Here is a 25,506-nt window from a genome sequence, read left to right on the forward strand (position 1 = left end):
CACTTAAGCCATTTTCCTCTAGATAGCCTAGCAGATAATTTAACATCTACATAAATATAGTGCCATAGATTATATTTAATAACCCTACCCAAGGTATGCCTTAGATAGATAGATAGATAGATAGAGATACTTTATTGATCCCCAAGGGGAAATCAATAAAGTATCTATCTATCTATCTATCTATTTATCTTATGCTAGCCTTATGCTCCTAATTACCTACAACCTTTTATTGGATTCAAGCCAGGGCAATGCCTTCTACTGTACAACAACAGTTGGCCTACCTGATGTGTTCCACACTCACTCAACATCAGAATGTACCACCTTGGCTAAGAAACCACTTGTAGGGCGACCAAGTGGCTGACAGGGTGGGTTAATGTTGACTTGTTTTGACAGAGACAGAATTCCATTCTCTGACAACGCTGACCATCAACAGCACAACTATAGGGCAGGGTACAGTTGAATATAAAGTGTGGAAAAGTTTCTCTATGTAACATTACTATTGTTAATACCATGAGTCTGACCAAACAGTGTCACTGAGAATTGTTCAAAACTTAAATAACATTTATACGTTTACGTAAATCAATGCAGAAACAACACACTAACACACAGGAAATAAAAGAGAAAAGAAGTTCAGAGTAAGAGACCAAGAAATCCAAAGGGAGAAACACAAAATGCATATCTGAAAAGGTTTGGGAGACAGCAAAGAAAAGAGGGAGGGGATTGGGGGAGGAAAACAATTCAGAGTAGGAGAAATCAAGAGATTGAGGGGTAGACTGAGAGAGGTCAATCAGGAGGAGAACGGTCCAAAGCCGATGGCTAACAGCAAGTTTATTTTGGTTAGGATCATCGATACAGAGTATGTCCTGGGGAGGGGGGGGGGGGTGTTTGACGGATGACTATGGAAACCATATGATGATTGTGAAGATGGCTGTGATGGTTATGGGAGGGAAAGGGTTTAATGATGAGTGTGAGCATGAGCGAGATGGTTCTTGAGTTATGGTACGGTGGCCATGGCAATGAGCACGAGAGGGTGGAGTGGGGAGGAAAATGAAGGGAGGAGTCAAATACAAGTCAGCCAATAGAATGAGAATAGAGTAAAACTCCATAGCACATAGTAAAGCCTGGAAGAGTAGCTGTGAGCAGCCCCCCGCACTCAATCGCCAAGGAGACGCCACACCCAATCACACCCTTTGCAGGGTCTCAAAGCACTGCTAAGCTCAAGTGGTTAACTAAGAGACATCTTGGTTAAATCGTTGCTCAGAAATGAAAAACAAAAGGCACAATGAATTTCAACTCATTCTTTTCTTTAATATGCACAGGAGTTGAAAAGAGACAATGAGCCACCTTAAAGAGAAATTGATTCTAAAATTTATAAAAAGATATAAACAATCAGAGGCCAAAATGCTATCTGTCGCTTTTTCATATTTGTTTTTTTTTTTTCTCTTTAGCAAGTAAAATCTTGCAACAAGCATAAGCTTGTATCCGTTTCTGATACAAGACAAAAAAGAAAAATTCTTACCTTTAAAGTGGCTCTTTTCTATGTGTCTAGATATTTGTCAGGAAGGTACACCTGCTAGGAGCTTTTGTTCATCAATTAGAAATGGCTATTCCAAGAGGCTCTGGCTGTTTCTCCAGCTCTCGTTCAGTAGTTCACAGCCAAAACATTACTACATTAGTCCAAATGTATATTTATATATTTATATATAGATCGGTTTTTTTTTTCCAAATCCCTTTACAAAGTGAATGCACAGGGAAAACAAAGAAAATGTCCAGTCACAAACAGAGAGAAAGCCCATGTCCAAAGAACAGCGTTCTGTCATCACAAATACGCATGTTACACCAGCATTCCTGGTGATTGCAGACATCAGTAAAACAAGGTTAGCGCCTGCAAGTGTCCCAACCAAATGACTTGTAGGTGCAGCAGCGGCTTCATAAAAGACCTTACGTGAGCAGAAAGTTGGATAGTTATGTTTACGTTTCATTTTTTTTGTTGTTGTTTGTTTCTTTTTTTGTTTGTTTTGTACAATTAGATTTGTTGCAAATAAAATGTCAGAATTGGAAATAAAAATGTTTAAAAAAAAGCGAAAGAAAAATAAAACGGGAACCCTGCCGACGGGAACGGGTTCCTCCACAGCGCAGTGACACATACCGCAGTTCCACTAGCCACAGGCAATAGAGAAGGGTGGTGGTGGGGTAGGGGTGGTTTGGGGGTTGAGGGGTAACTGCAGATGATTCGGGGTGAGGAGAGAGAGAGAGAGAGGGGAGGGGGGGGGGCAGTCACTGTTGCCACTCCAGACTAAAAAGGGAAAGAAAAAAAAAACTTGTACTAAAACAAAAAATAAAATAATGTAATCCCGATAAATCCAACTGCTGCAGCAAACTCTTGTGTTTGAGCCGCTCTCTCGCTCTCTTGTCCTTACGATGAACAGCAGAGAGTTGAGCTCCCTCTAAGCGAAGGGGGGGAAAAAACACTAAAAAAGTGGTGTGTATGTGTCTGTGAGAGGAAGGGTCAGTCTTCAGCTGAGGGGCTCTTTTCAGTGCAGGTCCAGACAGGAAGGGTGGTGGTGGGGGGGCAGGGGTTCCTGGGTGGGGGGGTCCTGGAGCTCCAGCAGACTCAGCAGTGGTAGGTGTGGAGCAGTGGGTGGTTCTGGGCAGGTGAGGGGCTGGGGTGGGGCTCCCTGGCCCCTGAGGGAGAGGTGGGAGGGGGGGGCCCTGGGCTACCACCAGGCGTCGATCTCACAGAGTTCACTTCCATCCTGTGCGCATGAGTCGGGCTGTTTATGTATATGTTCATGTTCACGTGTGTTCAAAATCAGAACAGATGACAACGCTTTTGAAAGAAAATGATCTCCTCTGTTCAAGTGTGGTGTGTTGTCTTTTCCTTTCATTATTTTCTTTTTGAACGCAACATCCATGGTTCATTTGTATTTTTCATGATGACTCCATTAGATTTGGACCAGACAAAAAAAAAAAAAAATCTGGCATCCAAGAGGGGGAAAAAAAAATGGTGTCCAAGAGGAGGGGTGTGGAGAGAACCTCCTTCCCCAGCTTGAGAGTAGGGCCCCAAAGGAATTCTGGGAAGTGTAGGCCTGTATCTCTCAAGGCTGGGTTATGGGGGGTCTGGCCTCTTGGTACACTGTGCACAGAGGTTTCATATGTTGAGGTGGGGGTGGAGGTGAGGGAGGAGGGTGAGTTGACGAGAGGGGAAGGAATTCCTGCCTTCTTCAAAGTGAGGATTTCACACGAGTCCATCCTTCAAGAACATGAGGCCTGGTTTGATCACACATTTCTTCTTTGTGTGCGTCTCAGATTGAATGTGTGTGTCCGTGTGTGTAACTTTCATGCAAATTGTTTGACTCCGACTCCAGTCTACATGAGAAATTGAGTGAGTGAGTGAGTGTGTGTGTGTGTGTGTGTGTGAGAGAGAGAACAGTGAAGGGGAAAAAAAGGAAAAAGAGCAACTTTTTGGCAACTGCAGAGTGACGGAGGAGGCGGGTGGTGATCATTTTCAGTCTGTGGTCGGTTTCTGTTGTTGTTTTTTTTTGCGTTCATTCGTTCATACGTTCATTCGTTCAGAAGCATCAGAGAGGATGGGTGGTGAAGAGGCTGATCCTTCAGTGCGTGTGTGTATGTCTGCATGTGTGCATGTGTGTGTGTGTGTGTGTGTGTGTGTGTGTCCAGTAGATCTGGTGTGTTGGCGCGATGTCTCGGGGGGGCGGGGCCGGAGTGAGGAGCAGGCCACGCCCACCCACAAACGCGCTCACCTAGAACTTGAACTCCTTAGTCTGCAGGTTAGGGGCAGGGTCAAAGTTGAAGGTTCCTCCCTGAGTAGCATCAGGGATGAGGCTGGGGTCTTCATCGATCTGGACAGACACGAGAGCATTTGATCAGAGGATGAGGACACCATCTGGTTCCTAGATCTACCTACTCAGCATTAGATTGATTTAACACACTTCCCATACTGTAATTTCCCAACTATTAGTCGCGGCTAATACATCGATTTTGCAAAACTTCTTCAGCTGGGAGGTTAATACACAGGGGCAGTTAATATGGTGCTAATATGGTTTTGTTTCGTTTAACTTGCATAAAACACTGTCCTGCGACTTATCCACAATGTGGCTAATACACAGGAAATTACTGTATACAATTTCTGCATGGTGGAGATGAGAGTCATTCTGCTGAACAGGGTAGTGCTTTTCCAGGGATGCAGTATAGAGCTACTCACATCATCTCCTGAGAAGTACTGATCGATGATCTCAAACGCCAGTTTGTAGATGTCTTCGTTTTCATGCTGCTGGAGATGTTCAATCCTCTCCAGACCTGAACAACAGACAACAGAACAGATTTTAAAAATCACGTTTCAGCATCAACCCAGAACCAAACGAGCTGCCTGTTAGACTAAGACCAAAATAAACTGTACAATCCAATCCAACACCGAGCAGAAACATCAGCAATAGCTGATAAACATAATTGTTCTGTTACTCTGATGAAGTCTGTGGTCCTCTGTGTTGTTCTGTGGTTCTATGGTTCTATTAAGCCTCCATTGGCTCAGTCAACATTCTACAGCCTGATGATGGTGGTTCTGTTGGTACCTCCACACTCCTCGATTATGTCCGTGATGGTGCTGGCCTCGTCTCCAGCCATGATGAGGATGTTCTTGAGGCCGTCCAGCACCACCTGCACCACCTGCGAGTCCTTCACCGACAGCAGGTTACAGAAGGGCGGGATCACGTTCTGCTGGACAAGGTACTCCACCTGCCAAACACAGCGCACAACACCAACACCCAATCAGGTCAAGCCATTACAAGTCAGAGGACACACCATAGAAGCACAGCTTTTATGCAAAAGGTTGCTCAGTTGTGTTCAACACAGTAATCACAGTTTTTGTTGTTTAATTTAATAAAGTTGTGCCTGTCAAGGACACAAATGTCATTTTTTCTTAATCCATTTTGGTTTGACAATGTGGATATTCTGCCTTTGTTAACCTATCCATAGAACTCTGGGAAGCAGTCATTAATGTTAGAACGTGCTTTGAGTAGTATAGTTAGCACTGCTCCATAGCTGTGTGTGAAAACTGGGCAGTATTGCTCTCAATGTGCCAAGAGTGCATGAAGCATGGCATTTAGTCAGTTCAGAGAGGGTCTGATCCACGAATGTGGAGGCTCTTAAAATATGTCACACAACAGATTAATTCTCGTTTAAAGCAGAAGGCCTTTTTGAACTTTTTCCATACTTATTCAAGAATTGCAATCAATTAAGATTTTTTTATGAAAGATCTTGGCAATGTAAAAAATGTGACCATGAGAGAACGTGCAAGTGAATCGTGTGTGAGAGAAAAGCCAAGTCACCCACCTGGTCCTTTCGGCCACTTATTGTCAGGTTGCTGATAGCCCAGGCAGCTTCCTTCTGTGTTCCAAAGTCGCCCTGTTCAACACACACACACACACACACACACACACACACAATGAAGACACAACACACGCAGCATCTCCGTTCACTTCATCACAGAAGATTTGTGCGCGAGCAGCTGCAGCCAACAGTGTGAGCAGCTGACATGAGGGCCTGGCCCCTGGCAAAGTGTGAAAAAGTGGGGAGGCACTGGCATGGGCGTCTGGCTCCGGTGGCACATGCAATCGCAAGAGGAATGGGCAAGAGGGATGTCGAGAGAGAGAGAGAGAGAGAGAGAGAGAGAGAGAGAGAGAGAGAGAGAGAGTGTGGTGAGGAGAGAATGATGGGTAAAGAAACACAGGAGGCAGAGAGAGGAGAGGGAGAGAGAGAGAGAGAGAGAGAATGAGAGTAGAGGTGAGAGGAGCAGGTGTGAGTGTTTGGCAGAAGAGGTGGCACAGTAGGCATGACAGTGGCACGGCACTGGGTAACAGTAGTAGCAATGGCAGGAGCATTGCTATTGTTTCCTGTAAACTCTGGTGGCAAAGTGGGCGGCATCACCAGTGTTACAGTGGCCACAGATTTCCCTCTCAGAACGCAATGCAACACTCATGAATGTCAGTATAGCGTACAACACCAGGTCAAGACTTAACACCTGCAATGGTGACAAGTCCAGTCAAAATGACAGAGCGAATTTAAAATAAGCACTTGGCAATGAGACAGGACTGTCACAGTGTAGCACTACAGCCTTATCTTTAGTTTGATGGCAACTCTAGGGGCAGAAGGTGTCTGTGGGGTGGGTGGAGTAGAGGGAGCGAGAGCGCCTCACCTTGGCCAGCTGGTGAATGATCATGGGGATGAGCCCAGCATCGATCACTGCCTGGACCTGCTGCTGGTTGCCCGCGGTGATGTTGGAGAGGAACCACACCGCTTCCTGCAGACCAACCACACACAGCAAATGGGTGAGTGCTTCTTATTTGAAAAGTACCACTGGAATTCTGTATGGTTATGATAGGAGAATTTTTTTCTTCACACACACACACATACACACACAAACCTTGTTGATCTTTTCTTTTGGGTGTGTGAGCAGGTTAGGGAAATGGGACAGGACGTCACAGTTCAGAACCACCTGTGTCTGCTCGTCCGTCCCCGTGACGATGTTCCCCACCGCCCTTAGGGCAGCCGTCTACAGGAAGTGACACAAGCAGGAAGGAGAGGGTGGGAAGAGCATTAATGAAAGCAGGGGGAGGGGCAGAGAGATGTGTAAGAAATAAGTCAAAAACTAATGTTGACAAACACAAGACATAGAGCTTTTTTTTTTTTTAATTGTTTACAAAATACAGGTAGAAATACAGTGAAAGTACATGTTTTAAAGACAGAGCATTCTTGATGTAGTATTTAAAGTTACATCTGAGTGTCAAGTGAGGTGGCCATAACTTTCAACACTTAAAAGACTCAACACTGGCCTTGGCCCATCTGACTCTGAGAACTTGATGAGGAACTTGGGATTCTCTGGAGGTCGAGGGTGCGCATAAAACACAGGCATGTGCATCTGCAAGTGTATTTTGGTGAGGGGGTATATTTATCCTTACCTGAACTTTGACCTCCTGGTGGCTGAGCAGAGGGACCAGGAAGGGCACGACCCCCGAGTCAATGACCATCTGAATCTGCTCATTGCCTCCATCTGTCAGGTAGGAGAGCGCCCAGACTGTGTCCACGAGGATCTACATGAGGACAGACACACACACACACACACACACACACACACACACACACACACACACACACACACACACACACACACACACACACACACACACACACACACACACACACACACACACACACACACACACACACACACACACACACACACACACACACACACACACACACACACACACACACACACACACGTAAGTATACATATTTATTTCTTCAATTGCAGTGGTGAGTGGAGAGACTTAAAAGCATTGACAAGTAACTGGTCACATTGAATAACTGTGCTTAGTAAGCACAGCACATTAGAGTAATAACCCATCAGACAAAGGTAAACTTACGTTTATATCAGTGTGGTATATTAGGACACAAAGGGCTGGCAGGATCTGAAAGACAAAGAGTCCAAAAACAAACAGAGAGAAAGCTCAGGTCAGGCCAAGTCAGGTCAGGCAGGTGAGTGGAATTTAGCAGACGTTTTAATCCACAGCCAAAGGGACTTGGAATGTTTCAGGGTACTGATTTGATGTATGTAAGGTGAAGGGCAGAACTATTGTAAATACACTTTTTTTTTTTTTTTTTTTAATCAAGCTAATCATGTAATTTAGTTACTTCCCTTGCACACATCTTGGCACAGATGTATGGCAAATCCATAGGGAATACCTGCCACACAAATTGAGGCACATTCCTAGAACTACCCTGAACATGCTTCAGAGAGCTTTCCCATTAAGCAGCCCTGCTGAAGTACTGCAAGCCAACAGGCAGAGGCACGAGGCAGGTATGACAAAGCAGAATTATGGAGCCTCTCCCTCCCCTTTTCACACACACACACACACACACACTAAATCTTCCAGTCTCCCTCTTAAATGCATTGACTTATTGAAAACCACACACATAAGCACACAATCACTTGCTCAGTATGGCCAAGCCCAAGACTGCAATCCCATTGGTCACTCTAACAACACAAGCAAGACTATGCGCGCTTGTGTCGGACACAGTTTAATGATTGACCAGCAGGTGCACAGCAGGGATCTATGTTACAGCTGGTGCTGAGTGAGTGAGTGTGTTTGTGTGTTTGTGTGTGTGTGTGTGTGTGTGTGTGTGTGTGTGTGTAGCATCTGCAAACAAACTGACTGAGGCCGAGAGGATACTCTGATGGTGGTGGTGGTAGTGTGTGTATGAGTGTGAACGCAGATCCATCTCTATGCATCCGGTAACACCAGTGGAGAGCACCAAGGCAGACTAACTACCGAGGTTGAGCTCTAGGGTGAGTGCACATGTGTGTGTGTGTGTGTGTGTGTGTGTGTGTGTGTGTGTGTGTGTGTGTGTGTGTGTGTGTGTGTGTGTGTGTGTGTGTGTGTGTGTGTGTGTGTGTGTGTGTGTGTGTGTGTGTGTGTGTGTGTGTGTAGCAACAGCATCAGTAAGAGCTGAGGCAGGTGGAGAGGGCGAGCTCTAGGGTGAGTGAGTGCACGTGTGTGTGTGTGTGTGTGTGTGTGTGTGTGTGTGTGTGTTGCGTGTGTGTGTGTTGCGTCTAGCAACAGCATCAGTAAGAGCTGAGGCAGGTGGAGAGGGCGAGCTCTAGGGTGAGTGAGTGCACGTGTGTGTGTGTGTGTGTGTGTGTGTGTGTGTGTGTGTGTGTGTGTGTGTGTGTAGCAACAGCATCAGTAAGAGCTGAGGCAGGTGGAGAGGGCGAGCTCTAGGGTGAGTGAGTGCACGTGTGTGTGTGTGTGTGTGTGTGTGTGTGTGTGTGTGTGTGGGGCAACAGCATCAGTAAGAGCTGAGGCAGGTGGAGAGGGCGAGCTCTAGGGTGAGTGAGTGCACGTGTGTGTGTGTGTGTGTGTGTGTGTGTGTGTGTGTGTGTGTGTGTGTGTGGGGCAACAGCATCAGTAAGAGCTGAGGCAGGTGGAGAGGGCGAGCTCCAAGTCTCCTGCAGCATATTCCTCATCTGTGAAGCGGCCATAACTCAGCGCTTTAATTACACAAAACACCAACAGGCCACTAGCCTTCTGGCACCGCACTCAGTCAGCCTGGAGCGTGCATTACTAGATTACTCTGGCCAACACTCAAGGGCTGCTTCTCTAGACCAGACAACAGATGTGCAACACGTACACACACACACACACACACACACGCTGAACTCAAGTCACAGGGCAGCCAATTAAGAATCCATGTGCACACACACATTCATCCACCATAGAAATATAGGTATGTAAGCATCTATGCGCACACACACACACACACACACAAACACACACACACACACCTCCTGGACGGTCTCCATGGGTGGCGGAGGGTCCTTGTTCCTGCACAGGTTGACAATGACCCAGGTGACATTCCGCAGGAAGGTGATGGGAATCGAGGGATTGATGAAGGACAGCAGCGGCTTGACCACGCCCAGAGAGATGACATAATCTCTACACTGAGGGCCGTCACCTGAGGAAGCGACACAGGAAGGAAGGAAGGAAGGAAGGGAAGGAAAGGAAAGGAGAGAACAAAAAAAAGGAGGCGTTATTTTATTTGTTAGAGCGCAACCAGTTTGATGTGAGCCTGCCATCAGCCAGACTGATTATTCTACAGGCAGCTGAAGGCAGAGCAAGAGAAGGCCAAATAATCAGACATTCACACAGCGTCCACCTCGTACTGAATCACTTGGACCCCTGGGGAGACCAAAGCTATTTCTTAGTAGCACAGAGGAAAGATGTCCACACAGGCTGTTTTGACCACTGCCGTCCCGTGTGTGTGTGCGAATGTGTGAGTGTGAGTGTGAGTGTGAGTGTGAGTGTGAGTGTGAGTGTGAGTGTGAGTGTGAGTGTGAGTGTGAGTGTGAGTGTGAGTGTGAGTGTGAGTGTGAGTGTGTGTGTGTGTGTGTGTGCGCGCGCATGTGATCACTAGTCTTGTAAGGTAGATTAACAACACAGCATTGCATCCCAATGATTTCTGCCAGATCAGTTCAGTGCCATTTAGTAGTCAGCGGAGGGCAAATACACTTTTTAGGAGTGCGAGTCTAACTAGGTCTAGAACAGGTGGCCTCACATCTACACAGTTCTGATGGAGCACTAATGAGGGGGGGGGGGGGGGTGTACAGTGTACCATGACAGAAAAAAGACAAAAACGTGATGTAGTATTTAAAGCTATATCTGAGTGTCAAGTGAGGTGGCCTTAAAGCAATAGTTCGGAATTTTGGACATAGGACCTCATTTCCAACTTAGTCGGGGTGATATAGGTCGGTGAAGACCATTTTCAGTGAATTTCTGCCCTTCCTTGACTTGCAGCGTTCATCTCGTGCTAACCGGGTGCCGAGATAACGCAAGTCAACGGTAACATCCAGCCTGCCACTGAAAACACTCCACAGAACACCCGAAACAAATAAATTATAACGTCAGACTATCGATGCACATGCCTGTGTTGATAGAACAATGTTAGAAATAAAACTAACCTTGCATCGCATTGCAATAGCCTACTTTGTTCCGTGTATGGCAGTGGCGGATTGATATTGAGAAACTAGTCCCTCAAAATGTAATAAATCATTGAGTTGCAAGGTCAGTTTTATTTCTAAAATTATTCTATCAACACGGACACGTATATCGATAGTCTGACGTTTTAATTGACTTGTCTCGGGTGTGCGGTGGAGTGAGTAAGACTGTTGTTGATGTCAGACTGATGTTACCGTAGAAATGTGTTAGCTAAGAACCAGCGTTAGCAAAGGGGGACGCTGCAACTGAAGGAAGGGGGTAAACGCGATAAAAACAGTCTCCACCGACCTATATCACCTCGGTAAAGTTGGAAATGAGGTCCTATGTCCAAAATTCCGAACTATTCCTTTAACTTGACACTGAAGACAACACTGGCCTTGGCCCATCTAACTGAGAACTTGATGAGCTGATGGTGCATTCCTGACCACTCGGAGTGCAACCAAGTGTGCAAGATGCGATAGTGATGTCTGTGCACAATCACGACTGACTGCAATCATCCGAATCATAACTGAGATACAAAATGAAACTGTTTCTTGTTAAACCAAGTTTTGGAATCAGCCAGCTCTCTGTAATCTCTGTTACTACACACACACACAGACACAGACACACACACACACACACACACACACAGCTGCATGGTGCAGAATTGAATGACTCATCTGAAATCACTACTCACCGATGATGTTGCCGAGCGCCCACACGGCCTGTTCACACACGTTCTGGTGGGGAGAGTGGAGCAGCCGCAGAAACAGGGGAACTGCATCTGTACACACACACACACACACACACACACACACACGATTGGACAGTAAGATGACAGTTACTATTAGGTACATGGTACTTTCTCAAGCCAAATGGTACGCAATAACAACAACAGTAAGAACGTTAATAGAATCCCATCTGCACCTGGTGGTTACTGACTCTGATTTAGTCACATGATGGAAAAACGGTATTATATTGTCCCCACTGAACCATAGGCTCACTGTACCATGGCAGCCCTAACTACTCAAAGAGAATCATCAAAAAGTGAGAAAAAAACAGAAAAACACTAATGCTTGCTTCCATCCAGTGACATTTTTATATAAACCAGTTGAGACACATGTTCTCTATCAATCATTCCCAATGTCAGTAACAAGAGTAAAGTGGCATTCATACCAAGAACGATAACGATAAACAAACAAGCCATCACATTCATTAAAACGAGGAGAGACTAACCGTTATCGTTGGTCAGTGTGGGCGCTTTTAATAGTCATTGTTATCGTTCTTGGTGTGAATGCCGCTTAACAGTAACCAAAATGACCTCCCTCCCCTTCACGGACACACTAACACACACACGCATACATACACTTACTAGACTTGACCACGGCCTGGGTCTGTGCGGATGTGCCGGATGCGATGTTGGTCAGGGCCCAGGCTGCCTCGAACTGCAACGAGGGACTGTAGAGAGAGCAGGAGGTCAGACAGGCTTTCAGACCAGACTCCCACAGGGCCAAAGACTAATAATCAACCAACACACACACACACACACACACACACACACACACACACACACACACACACACACACACACGTCTCCATCCAGGATCAATATTGGTTTAACTAGAGCAACCCCCTCCTGCATCCCTTCCCGGCTGACTGCCTCGTCTGGGCCTTTCCCAAGATGCACTGGGGCGCCATGCAATGAAGCTTAGGACGGCATGGATTCTGCTTCCAAGCAGAGAGAGAGATAGAGAGAGAGAGAGAGAGAGAGAGAGAGAGAGAGAGTGTGTGTGTGCGTGAGTGAGTGAGTGAGTGAGTGAGTGAGTGAGTGAGTGTGAATGTGAGTGAGTGTGAGTGAGAGAGAGAGTCTACACACACACGTCTGCACCACACCTAGCCAACCCTAAGGAGCCTAAGGAGCAGAGCAGCCCGTAGCATAAGGATATGACTAATCATCACGATTACTCATGATCACTAGGGGTGTGCCAGGCCAGCCCATAATATTCAGCATCAGTATCAGTTCAATACATGCCAAAATGATTGGACTGGATACAGGACAATAAAACAAGCAATCTGATCCCATCCATAAAAGATAAAAGTTATCACAAATAAAATTGGAAGAACATGCCATGAGGACATATGCATGAACATGTGAACAGTAGCTACAACATCACTGATAACGCCACAACCCCCTAACTGTAGCCAGCATCATACAAACAATTGCAAACATGACAGAACTCAAACAGAAATATTTCCCTACTTAGCACTAGAGAGCCTAGGAAACGTGCTATTATCCTGTGTCCATGTTGTTTTTCCGATTTGTTTTATTTTTTAGAGATGTATGCAGATACTCAAGGTTCTGATATATCGTTATGGGGCTTCCCCCATTCAAACTCTAACCACCATAACCAGTAGGGGTCCCAGACAAAAAATGGTGAGGGCTGGACAGGTCTATTCAAATATACTCTCAAAAAAGAACACTAGATTATAATGGCCCAAATTCAAGCTCGCAGTATCTGAACTAAGACCAAAATTAGCAAGGCCAGTTCTTGAAAATTCTGTAAACAGCGAAACGATAACAGCTGTGCTGGACAGGCCGTTTCCACTCTGATCTTTCGAACTCCGATATGGACAGACAACACGGTGAACTGCTGACATTTTTTTAATCCAGATTCTTGGGTGAGCCAGACTGAGAAAGCCTTAAGTGGCCAACGGCTCCTTCTCATAACAAACAGAGGCAGCTTTATATGAGCAGAGGCTTGTTAAACGTTGATGCCATTTTTTGTTTTTTTTTTCAGTTGAGGAATGAGGCATTTCAGCAATGTCTGAGAGCTCAAGTCCACTGTTCCTGGCGCTCAAGCCCTTTTCTTCGGCTACGTCCTGCCTCCTCCTCCTCCTCCTCCTCGCTCCTCCCCCACTGCCTGCTGGATTAGTCACAGGGGCCTTTGGCAACTGCGTCAAAACAGAAATCTCCCTCTTCTCACGTCACTGGGCCCAGCTCAGGCCTAAGGAGTCCCTCCTGTCTTCCCTTCCCCCCCACACCATCACCACCACAACCACCACCTGCAACCCACCCCCCCCCCCCCCCCCCCCCCCACACCACCACCACCACCACAACCACCACCTGCAACCCATCCCCCCCCCCCCCACTCGCTCACTCACGCTTTCTCGCTCACCCTATCCTTCACTCACGCTCTCGCCCAACCTATCCTTCACTCACGCTCTCGCCCAACCTATCCTTCACTTTCTTGTTCTCACTCTCTCTCTCTCTCTTGTTCTCTCTCTCTCTCTCAGTGTCGGTGTGCGAGGAACGACTGCAGGGCTGCCAGAGCAGCAGGGCAGAACCACAGCTCTCCCGCGCTCTCACTGAAGCAGTCATGCAGAGGAGGTCAGAGCGAGGGAGAGAGAGAGAGAGAGGGAGAGAGAGAGAGGAGAGAGAGGAGAGAGAGGAGAGAGAGAGAGGGAGGGAGAGAGAGAGAGAGAAGGAGAGAGAGAGAGAGAGAGAGGAGAGAGAGAGAGAAGAGAGAGAGAGAGAAGGAGGGAGAGAGAGAGAAGGAGGGAGAGAGAGAGAGAGGGTGGGAGAGAGAGAGAGGATGAGGGAGAGAAAATACAGGACTTTGAGTGAGGGGTTGAGAGAGGTAGAGAAAGAGGAATATAGAGGGAAAGAGAGAGAAGGAGGGAGGGTGAGCAGGAGGGTGAGAAAGAGAGAGAGACAGAGAGGATAAGAGAGAGAAAGAAGGAGGGCGAGAAAGACAGTTTTAGTGTGGGGAAGAGAGAGACAGAGGGAAAGAGAGAGAAGGAAGGAGGGAGGGAGAGAGATTTTAAGAGAGGAGTAGAGAGCACGAGCGTCAGAGAGCATCAGGCCTGCAGGAGGATGGGCTGCCACTTAAGGGGCTTCGTTGTTCTTTTCCCACTCGTTCCATTCTCTATTGAACGCTCTCAACCACCCTCGCATTTGGACTTGGACACACACACACACACACACACACACACACACACACACACACACACACACACACACACACACACTAGGTAAGGTCGATCTCATTCAGCATACTCACTTGTCATCCCTTTCCAGGCATTTTACTAGAATGGGGAGGATTCCAGATTTGATCAAGTCATCAATGGGCGGGTTTCTATCACTGGAGAGTAATTTTCTGCAGGGGAAGGAAAGGCGATTAGCGTCACACCACATCGACAGCAGTCAAATAATCTTTTTTTAATCATCTTTTAAACATAGGAAAACAATACTGCACTTGCAGTCAGTCAGTGAGTAAATGCATAAAAACCCATTCACATCATTTTAACTGAGAAAGCATTTAGGTCATTCCTTGTGATGGGGGACATGTACTCTGAAAGCGGCGGCGCTCTGTGAGTGAGTGAGAGAGTGTGAGAGTGTGTGTGTGTGTGTGTGTGTGTGTGTGTGTGTGTGTGAGTGAGTGCTTTAGGCATCTTACCTGGCTGCCTGCACGGCACTGAGCTGTACGACTGCATTGTCACTGGTGGCGTTCTAGAGACCACAGAGAGCAGAGAGAACAGGAAAAATGAACGACTACATACAGCGGGGAGAGCGAGAGAAAGAAAGAAAAAAAAACACACACACCCACGCACATGCATATACAAACACATACATAGCCGTCGGCCCTACAGTGGTCACTTGTGCATTGCCCTTCACCCTCAACTGGTCACCCACAACTCTCCTTTCACACACACACACACACACACACACACTCACAAACACACAATGCAGGAGTGTGAAGAGAGAGCTTTGCTGACCTGTAGGATGGCGTCTAGTGTTACATTTTGCTGAAATAGAAAAAGCAGAAAGGAGCTGCGTTTAGACCACACAGACTATTCCAATCTCAGTCTTGGACATCCTGTCTGACATTTTTAAGTCAGGCTGCAGTACAACACGCAAGGCAAAAACAGGAAATCCCATCCAGACATGTGTGACAATTAAGGTGTGAATATGTGTGTGTGTGTGTGTGTGTGTGTGTGTGTGTATATGAGTTTGGGAAGTGTGTGTGTGTGTGTGTGCGCGTGTGCCCGGGCGTGCGTGCGTTCTCTCTCTCACCCCTTTGAAGTCCGAGTCGACGTCTGAGTCCTCGAGGCTCTCCTCCTGAGGAACGTTGCGCTTCTTCAGCAGGTGCTCATCTCGTTTGTTCTGCAATGAGAACACAATTTAGATTAGGACAGACACACACACACACACACACACACACACACACACTCACACTACACCACAAGAACACTTGGAAAGCCAAGGCTCCCACTGCTCTAGGAGAAAAGAGAGATGAAGAAGAGCCAGACTTCTGCTTTCGTTGGTGAGCGGTAGTGAAGTCTGTGTCTGACATCCAAACAGCAGAAACAAGGGGAGGGAGGGAGGGAGGGAGGGAGGGAGGGAGGGAGAGAGAGAGTCCCACCAGCAACCCAATGCAGTGATGTCACATTGATGCCAGACAGGCAAAACTAGCCCAGTCTTAACACTGCTAAATGTCAGGACTGCAATGAATACTGCCGTGTCTGTGTGTCTCTGTGTGTGTCTCTGTGTGCGTGCGTGTGTGTGTGTGTGTGTGTGTTGTTAAGGGTGGATTCAGACATGCACACATTCAGACCATGAGTCAGCTTACAGGGAGAGAAAGAGCGCTGAAGAAAAGAAGAAGAAAAAAAAAGGGGAAAATGAATGCGGGACGACTGACTCAGGAGGAATGTGTGCAGGAAGGAATGTGCTGCTCTCTCTATCTATTTTCTTCCTCCCCTCCCTCTCCACTTCCCCTTCCCCCTCTCTCTCTCTCTCTCTCTCTCTCTCTCTCTCTCTCTCCCGCTCTCTCTCTCTAGCCCCCTCTCCCAACCTCTTTTGCTCATGTAAGCCTGCGTGTGTCTGACAGCCAAATAAGGCCAGCACTGCTGTGTCACTGACAAAGACCCAAAGTTCCCTGGACCTACAGCACAAGTTCCCTCCCGTCCAGGCCCCTCGCTGCACCACACCAGCCAAACTGGAGCAATGCCAGAGTCAGAGACATAACTGGACGCAGCTAAGTGCCAGAGTTGCTCCATCCTTCAGCCTGCCAGAGAATGCCAACTGACCAAGTCAGGTGCTACGGATTGGTCGGGGGGGCTGTGAGTGACAGGTGGAAGGCTGTGGCAGTGGAGCAGAGGCGTACCTGTGTGCGGTGGTGTACAGCCCCTGGCGGCAGCTTGTGATGCCTGTGCAAGAGGTGACCTGCTTGGCTGGGAGCCAGCTCAGGGGAGGGAGGGAAACCCTTCGGCTAGGGTTGCTGGGGTACAGCCAGGACCCTTCTGACGGGGGCCGAGGTTGAGGGTGTGTGTGTTTGTGTGTGTGTGTGTGTGTGTGTGTGTGTGAGAGAGAGGGGTAGAGGGGGTGACCCAGATCCAGTCAGCCCCGGCCGAACTTCCTCCCCTTCAGCAACTCACTCTGGCTGCGTGCGTCAGCCCCAGCCCCAGCCCCATTGTGCATGGAGCCAACCCACTCTGCAATCCCTGCACAGCGCCACTGAGCCGAGTCAGGGGCTATTCAGCTGGACAGACAGCACCATGCATCATATTGCAGCTACGCCACTCAGGGCTGGGGACCCACCAGCGGAACAATAGCGGGAGCGGAGATTCAACCCGACAGGGGGGGCCCGGCATAAACACTCTGCTTCTCCTTCAGCCTCCATGGCAGAAACAATCACACAAGGCCGAGGCGTTAGAAACAGTTGAACTGTCTGAAATAGCTGGTTTAGGCTAGCTAGAAAGCTAGGCCAAGGTAAGGTGATTTAAGTATGATTTAAAAATCTGTGAACTGTCCGGCTTAATTTGGATTACTCGATGTGGCCACTGATCTCTTCAGCCCAACTGGGGCCCAATCAAAAACTGCTGCTCAACAGACACACAGAGCCAAAGATTCAGTGAAGCACCAATTTGAAAGACAGGCGCAGATAGGCTGATTTTAGGTCGATGGAATGTCTGTCTGAGATGAGATTTGGGGCATTGTCCACATTACCTGGTCTGGCTGTTGAGTGTTGCCAGTCTGATGTGGTCTTGGGACCGCGCCAGCCTAAACTGGCCTTTCTGTAATCCTCACCTGATGCAGGCATAATGCTAGTGTGAGCTGGTGTTTTGTGGATGAGTACGCCTAAGAGCTTGGATGATACTGACCACAGGGGCAAATTAACATTACAGTTAGCATGCGCATTTTCGAAAGAAAACAAAACAAGTTTAAAAACTCGCACAACAACTCAGCCAAGCTCATCCAGATGGTCTACTTTGCCGGTGCGGGCAGCTCACAGCTCAATTACCATATCATGACGACGGTCTTGAAATAAACACATTACACATTCACACCTCACCCAATACAGACCAGATACCATTATGGCTTTGGATGACCAGAGCTGTGTGACAGATCACTTGATAACTGCCATGGTGCTATGCTACAACTGGTCTGCCATGGAAAGCTGGGAGGAGCATCAAGTGCAAAGCTCAAAAGTGACATTTAGTGTCCAGTGTTTGCCTATATGCCACATAGGGTCAAGGGTGAGTGGGTGACTCAGATGGGAGGGGTCTAAGGGAGTAAAGTGGACGAGGCCAAAAACGTTGCACCGTGGCCAGTGCAGAAGCCTGTGGAAATGACTCACCCACAAAAGGGGAACTGGCATGGCAACAGCCTCCATTTGAAGTAGAGCGGCCTCCGATGCTCAGACGGCCCTTGGTTTTGTGTGTGTGTGTGTGTGTGTGTGTGTGTGTGCGCGGTGTTGAACATAACATTTCTGCATTTCCCATCTGCCATTACTCCCGCCACTGGCGTTTGATGTGAGCGGCGAGCAACAAACACTAACTGCTGTCGGACCACGGCGTCCTGCGGTGCCGCAGGCAAAGTAGCAGGCGAGATTAAAGCGCTTCTGCCCCTGCTCGGTCCTCCACAGTCCCAGAATGCTCCGCTTCCCTCCCACGCTCTCGCAACACCGAGCCGCCCACACACTGCAGCCCTGATACCATCAGAGAGCCACGCAACGCAACGCTCCCAACAAGCCTGGCCTCTATCTCTCCATCCTTATCAATCTCTCTCTCTCCCCCTAACACAGCTACTGATTTACACATGCAGCACGTGTGCACACACACACACACACACACACACACACACACACACACACACACACACACATCACCACATACCTCCACGGTGGGTATTACACTGGAAATAACAAAGCAGCAGCAGCAGTATAGTTCACCACTCAGACCATATTATTTGATGAATTCAAACAAAGTCATGAATTTGATGAATTCAAACAATTCTATCTCATTGCTGAGTGATGTGATAAACTTGTTTCTGTGCAACGCACAGAAATATCCCACCCATGTAAAGAATTGGATCACTTGGGCTTGAAATGTTCCTTGGATACATCAAACTGACATTGATGAGCCTCATGTTAAACCAAGTTTAACGCTCAGCAACCGCAAGCATGTCACTATATGTTCAAGTGGTTTTGCAACATCGCTTCATGTCCACATTCCTTAGCCACATGACAAGACAACAATGCAGATAATGCAGTCCCACGGAGAGCGGCAGGATGGAGAACCCAAGAGAACCTCCCCAACACAGGATGTGCTCTGGATGGAGAACCCAAGAGAACCTCCACTACACAGGAAGTGCTCTGGATGGAGAACCCAAGAGAACCTCCACTACACAGGATGTGCTCAGGACTGGAGTCACATCTCCGTCTCTATCTCTGTCCGTCACAAAAGCAGCAGGAGGAGGTCATCAGGGCAGGGCACAATTGGCTGAAACTAGGGGGAGTGTGTGATGGGGTCAACACTAGGTAGTGGTGGTGTGTGTGTGTGTGTGTGTGTGTGTGTGTGTGTGTGTGTGTGTGTGTGTGTGTGTGTGTGTGTAGGGTGGTGGGGGGGGGTGGTGGGGGTTTCTCTCAAAGCAAAACCAAAAGCCTTTTGAGGGCCTCTCGTCACATGTTCCTCTATATTGGTGCTGTTTGACTACTTTCTCTGTTAGTGTTGTGTGCACATAAAAGACTCAGGTTTAACACATTCTAGGCTGGGCAGGAAACTAATGACGCATCTGGCTCGTTCTTCACAGAAAAATCTATACAAATACATGCATCATATGCAAACTGGCAGCAGAGAGGCAAAGTCCGATTTGTGTGTTTTTCTTTTATGAAAATTAAAGTTTTTTTTAGGTGAAACTAGAAACAATCTGACAGGCTGGGCAACAGCCAGCACAGCACAACTTACTTCAACAAATACAAAATCATGTGCATCATCAAAACACACACATCTTTCACATCCACAGCACACACACATACTTGGGCTACTTACCTTTCTCAATTCTACTGTCACTTCATTACGGTGTCTTCGCATAGTCTGAAAAAGAGTAAAACACAAAGTTAACCTCCAAAACCCAGAACGATAATTAAATTATAATAATTACGCACAGAATCAGTCTTCATAGATAAACATATTCATAACCCCAGGATACTAACCAAACACAAACCTCTACCATGTCCATCAAAATATGCTACTGGAACCTAGTCCCGCAGAGGAACCAAGAACCAGCAGGAACAAATGGCCTGCACTGGGGATGCCTGGCCACCACCAAGAACAAAGACACCGAGCGGCTGTCGCTAAGGCAACCATAGAGGCCAGCTGTCACTCAGTTGTATTCTGCACACTAGTGCATGTTGTGATCATGTATCCACACACAGGAGAACATAGCACAGTGACTAGTTACTGAGAAGAGGTGTTTTATGGAGTTGCATAACAGGACAGTGACAGAACACACAGAAGAGTGTGTAATATGCATGGTCTCTGTCTGTGTCTGTGTGTGTGTGTCGCAACAAGGCAAAAACTCCCTTACGGCTAAATTCTATCATGTGCTTAAGCCAGCCTTGAACGCTACACAGCCCATGTGCAACCAGAATCCGTAGGTACATACGCGTGTGCACGAGGACACAGACAGACACGGACGCGCACACACACTGTATCCAGAGCTTTCCACAAGAGCTGGAGGTAGCGGGGTTGAGGGCCCAGTGTGGCTGGATCGGATTAGACCTTGTGATGGAGCGGCTGGGTTCTTATTTCAGCAAGAGCTGCAAACAGCCTTTACGCAACCAGATAGAGGAGAAAAATATCACCTATGCCAGGGGGTGGGGTGCACAGGAGGGGCTGAGGAAGGAGGGTGCCACTTGGGTCACCATGAGAGGGGAACCCCACCACTCACCAGGCATACCAGGAGGGGCTTACTATCCGCAGGAGAACAACGCTTTCCAACAACGTTCTGATGAGAAGCCTTTTGAATGAAGGGATGTTAAGGACGCATCAGTGCGGTAGACATCATGTGTCGGCTTACTGATTCTCTCTAAGGCATTTGTATCGCGGCAGCTGCCCTTGGTGTAGATCATGCATCTCAGAGCGATAAACGGAGATTACTTCTCTGTGAGAATGTGCAGTGTTAAGTAGCCTATTCCATGGATGGTGTTTATATACATATTAATTAGAGTAGAGGTATGTGTGTGTGTGTGTGTATTGCTAATCTTGAATGCAGATGTGTGTGTTTAGTCATGATCATGTGCACAGCACTGCTGTGTATAAAGAAGAGTAAAGAAGATGAATCACATCACAGCAAGCACAGAGGGACAACAGCTTGGGATTGCTGGGAAGACAACTGCATGTGTGTGTGTGTGTGTGTAACCACATTAATGAGTGCTAATCATGTGTAATAATGGCGTCTGCATTTAAACACAGGATTAGATCCATCGTCAGGTTGTAAAACCAGCATCTCAGGGGCATTTCCTGCACTGAATTTGTGGGCTCTGGTGCCCACCAATTTAATACCCCATGCAGAGAGAACGCCTCACTTCCACAACACTCTCACAAACCGTGTACTTAATCTAAAGTAAAGTACCGCACATCAATACTGCACTACTATCTGACTGCAAGTGAGCACTTCGGTAATCCCAAATAACTCAGCAATCCCTCTGTAGGCGTGCTGCTAGCCCTCTCGCCAACTGTGCTAAGCTCTGCCCTGACTGACTAAAGTCCATCCAGAGGGCCAGACACCCTCGAGGCAGAGCTCCGTAAGCTGACTGAGCCCCCGGGACTGCTACCCCAGCCCAGAGGCCCGCTGCTGGGCCAGAAACCTGAGTCTGGGCCCTTAAGATTCTTGGAATAACTTGCAGCGGAGCTGCTGGCTCCGTCTGGTGCCCCTGTGTGTTCCAGGCCATGTGCAAGTCACACTGCCCCAAAACAACCACCATGAAAACCTAGACCCCTCCCAATCAACATTGCCCAATATAGCGCACACCAAACAAACTTCGGCCTCTTTTCCCACCCCCCATCCTCCAAGGAAAGGGGACACATTATGAGATATGGAGCTGGGGTGCCGAGTTAGACAAAGCACACAACGCGAGTTTTAATGCTTAGAGTACAGCCACAATACCTTGAGTAATCTATATGGATGCAGAAGCTCCCATATCACTCTGCGCAGTTAACATTACATGAAGTGTATGGATAGACTGCAATGTTATCCTCTGACCTTTTGCGCTTTGTTTACTTACCTGTAATCACTCTGACTCAATTTCAGTCAACCAATCTAACTCGCCCTCGCACATATTTACACTCACACACAGCGGGCATACTTATGTTATCGGAGGTGTCGCCAACTGTGGTTCAACCTAATTTCAGTTATCTGAATGATCAGCAATCAAAAGACTCTTAGCTGCTGAATGGCTTTTGCACTGGTTCAAGGGGTTTTCATTTGATACCCAAGACAACAATTCCATTATACCTGAGCCATCAATCTGATGAACTGTCAGGGGTTAGTCAGTCAGGTCTTTCACACAAAACACACCATTAACAAAGATCTAAAAGGAGGTGCCATTACATTCAGGCAAAGATGTGTAATATTGGGGCATGTCTGGGTCATGCTTCTTAAGCTGGGAGAGCTTGCATCAGGACAACCATAAGCTTCACCTAAAGTTACACTAAAATTCTAACGTAGAGATACATACAATATGCCAAACATGGCATTCTGGACTTCTCTAAGGTGTTATTTTCCCCCTGAGGAGCCATAAACTAAGACATCTGGCGCATTACACAGAAATGCCGCTTACTTGGAATATGAAACTTAGCTTGTATTTAATACAATAATAATATTTTCATCATAATAATGTGAAAGGGGCAGAATCCGAGTTGTTCCTATGGCGGACACTGCGGCTCCTTCCATCAGGCATCGAACACCACTCCTCAGTGGATTAAACGACGTCCTCATTTTTTGATGAGTCGCAAATGATTTGGGGTATTTGGGGCAAAGATACATAGCCCAAGTTAACGTTTGAAATAAGTTATTCAATGTCTTCTCAGCAAGTGATCAATTCGCAAGATTGGCCTGTCGGAACATCACACAAGCTGCTATAACGTTAGTGCTAGCCATAAGAGCTAACGCTAAAAGAAGACAGCTTGTGCTAACTATCATAACGTCAACGTTAGATTACATGACTAGACTAACGTTATGGCAAGAATTAACACGCAAACGCTAAGGCCATGTTGAGAGAATGTCTCTCTGTGGCTAAGACATGTGATAAATTAAAGTTAGCTAACTTACATGATCATATGTTACATTACTATCATCACACATCTTAAGATCTATAACATATGGGCTAATATTACGTTAACGTTAGCTGCTGTCGAAAAAAATACAAGTTTGTAATGTCGACGAGAAATATAACGTTAACGTTACCTAATGTTACTTTAGCCAAAATATTTATGCAACACTGCCATTGGCTAGGTACGGTGACAGAGTGACATGTCTTTTCCTCACTACGTTACATACAAAATGAGATTGTTTGTTATAACGATAGTCAGCCAAGCTAAATTCAAACAACTAGCTGCTACACATGATAGCTTTAGCAAACGTAACCGAAGTCGTTATGGGTCAGACAGCTAACTGGTTTGCGAGGTGGCATTAGCTAACGCTCCATAGCAACACGGCGATTACAATTTTTAGATGTTAGCACAAGTAACCCAGATTTTAAAAAACAGAGAGAAAGACAGACAGTCGTTTCTATAAGCACTTTGTACGGCCATCAACACCGAAAGGTATTCCACATACCCATGTTCGGCTGTGCCTATGATCTTAATTTTCAACTAACGTTAGGCTCTTTAGGGTGTTAACGAATGATAAAGGAGGTTATTTAGCTACACACATATGCTAAGGCTATAGCAGCTACTGCTGTAATCCTAGTTAGCTTGCCAGCATTAGCAGCCCATCAATAAGGAACGTGATGTGAACACACAAATTACAGCTGGCAGTGTACATTACACATTCAGCAAATAGATTTATTAATATCATAATGTCAAAGTGGTCACTGTGGAAGACTTCAACATTATGAAGGTTCACAAACCATATCGCTGACTAAACAAGTGGCCTTGCAAATACCACACTTAACTCACGTTAGCTAATGTTAGCTAACTAAATTGCTAACTGTCCGAGAGGCTGCACAGTTTGAGTTAACGTTAAAATACTGCAGCTGATTATTTTTGAACACATCCAAAGCCCCTCTTTCTGTAAACCTGGGGGTGATTATGACCGATGGTCACTTAACCTTATCAGCTACATGTGCAAAACGACTTGAGAAAGGCAGCTAACTAATTCTAACGTTAGATCACTTCGATTAAAGAAGGCCTCCAGGTAGGCCGCACCCGCTCCGCATGATGGTGGCAGCTGGTGGTGGTGGTGGTGGAGTGTGTTCCGGAATCAGGGTTTCTCATATTGTAGCCAGATAGCATCCGAGACACACTTGTTAAAAATCGAGAATCCTCTTCTCCTAAATCTACCAATCCACGTCACTTCATCACGACCACAAACTCAATATTGTCTTCACTTACCTCAACATCTCGCCCCTTGTTTTTAAAGCTCTTAATGCGATGGTTCTCCAAGCCGGCGTTTTCTGCCATGGCTGTGTTCTGTATCTATTCCGACGCTCAGAGCTCCGGCGAGGGAAGGGAGAAGCTCTGCTGTGAAGCCGAGAGGTGGACGACCAACCGTGACAGAGCGTGGTGGGGCAGGAGCAACCAGTAGGAGGAGTCAAGCGATGGAGCTCAATCTGGGGGAAGACCCAAGACCTAAGCTAACCGGTTACCTCTCATTAAATTCTAGGCACATCTGTATCACAATCGTCACCCATAACACAGTTACAGATGATAACACCAATGTGCAGTCCTTTCACTGTGAATCGGTTATACCCTAAAACCTACTCGTAGTTTCACGATTGTAGATCTGCAATAACTCTGTTAGCCACGACGCTAATTTGCACCAAAGGGAAAGGAGGAGTTCTTCGCAAAGTGTATTTACGTCAGTCTACGTAAACTTGCGCATGATCCACAAACTGACCCACCCATTCAGAGACATCATACACTAAAAACTCAACGTGTTGTTGCGCCAAAGGACACAGCTCCAAAAAACTACTGCCACAAAAACCGGGACAGAGAATTTAAGGTCTCCGGCTACCCCACATATTTTCGTCAATTAATCCATATAGTGGGCTAATGGTTTTAAATGCAGCATTATGTCTTAAATCACTGTAGCCTTTTTGGTCCATTTAGATAGAAACGTTTGCAGTATGTATAATTCTATACAAGCTGACCTACATTCCTATGATAGCAGGCATTTACACTACATTCAGGTATTGTAGGCCTACATACATTACAATACATTTCAGGTAACCAATCCCCTTCAAACTGAAAACTAAGCTACCCATCTATACAGGTCTACACAGTGCTGGACAATACAGTTGGCCTATGGTGAATTTAATTTATGACAGACTCAAAGCCTTTAATTTAGAGCAACGTGTTATATTACATGATACAATAGTGTTACTATTTGGCATGTCCTTTTAGTAGAGTGATAATAGTTTCATCTCTCCATATCCAAGACCAAACAAAA

At 46.7% G+C, this 25,506-nt stretch overlaps 1 protein-coding gene across 1 annotated transcript; it reads right to left on the bottom strand.

The window, feature by feature from the left end:
* Positions 1–1,283: 1,283 nt before the first annotated feature.
* kpna3 (karyopherin alpha 3 (importin alpha 4)) lies at positions 1,284–24,870 on the bottom strand. The gene is made up of 17 exons (XM_062527438.1): positions 24,450–24,870; positions 19,884–19,928; positions 15,628–15,717; positions 15,330–15,359; positions 15,011–15,063; positions 14,615–14,710; positions 11,926–12,011; positions 11,251–11,337; positions 9,365–9,534; positions 7,446–7,490; positions 6,978–7,109; positions 6,443–6,571; positions 6,215–6,319; positions 5,353–5,424; positions 4,593–4,755; positions 4,226–4,320; positions 1,284–3,863 (listed from the first exon to the last, which is right to left on the bottom strand). Exons 1-17 carry the CDS (start codon positions 24,516–24,518, stop codon positions 3,765–3,767), a joined length of 1,566 nt encoding a protein of 521 aa, XP_062383422.1. The 5' UTR covers positions 24,519–24,870; the 3' UTR covers positions 1,284–3,764.
* Positions 24,871–25,506: the final 636 nt, after the last annotated feature.

Source organism: Sardina pilchardus, chromosome 23, assembly GCF_963854185.1.
Source record: "Sardina pilchardus chromosome 23, fSarPil1.1, whole genome shotgun sequence".
NCBI classification, from domain to species: domain Eukaryota; kingdom Metazoa; phylum Chordata; class Actinopteri; order Clupeiformes; family Clupeidae; genus Sardina; species Sardina pilchardus.

Excerpts from the sequence above, each read along its gene's own strand:
- kpna3 (XM_062527438.1), bottom strand. The coding sequence starts at position 24,518 with ATGGCAGAAAACGCCGGCTTGGAGAACCATCGCATTAAGAGCTTTAAA. Across the intron at positions 7,491-9,364 it reads CCATGGAGACCGTCCAGGAG|ATCCTGCCAGCCCTTTGTGT; the intron begins GTGTGTGTGTGT and ends TTTGTCTTTCAG. Across the intron at positions 6,320-6,442 it reads CAAAAGAAAAGATCAACAAG|GAAGCGGTGTGGTTCCTCTC; the intron begins GTTTGTGTGTGT and ends GTTGGTCTGCAG.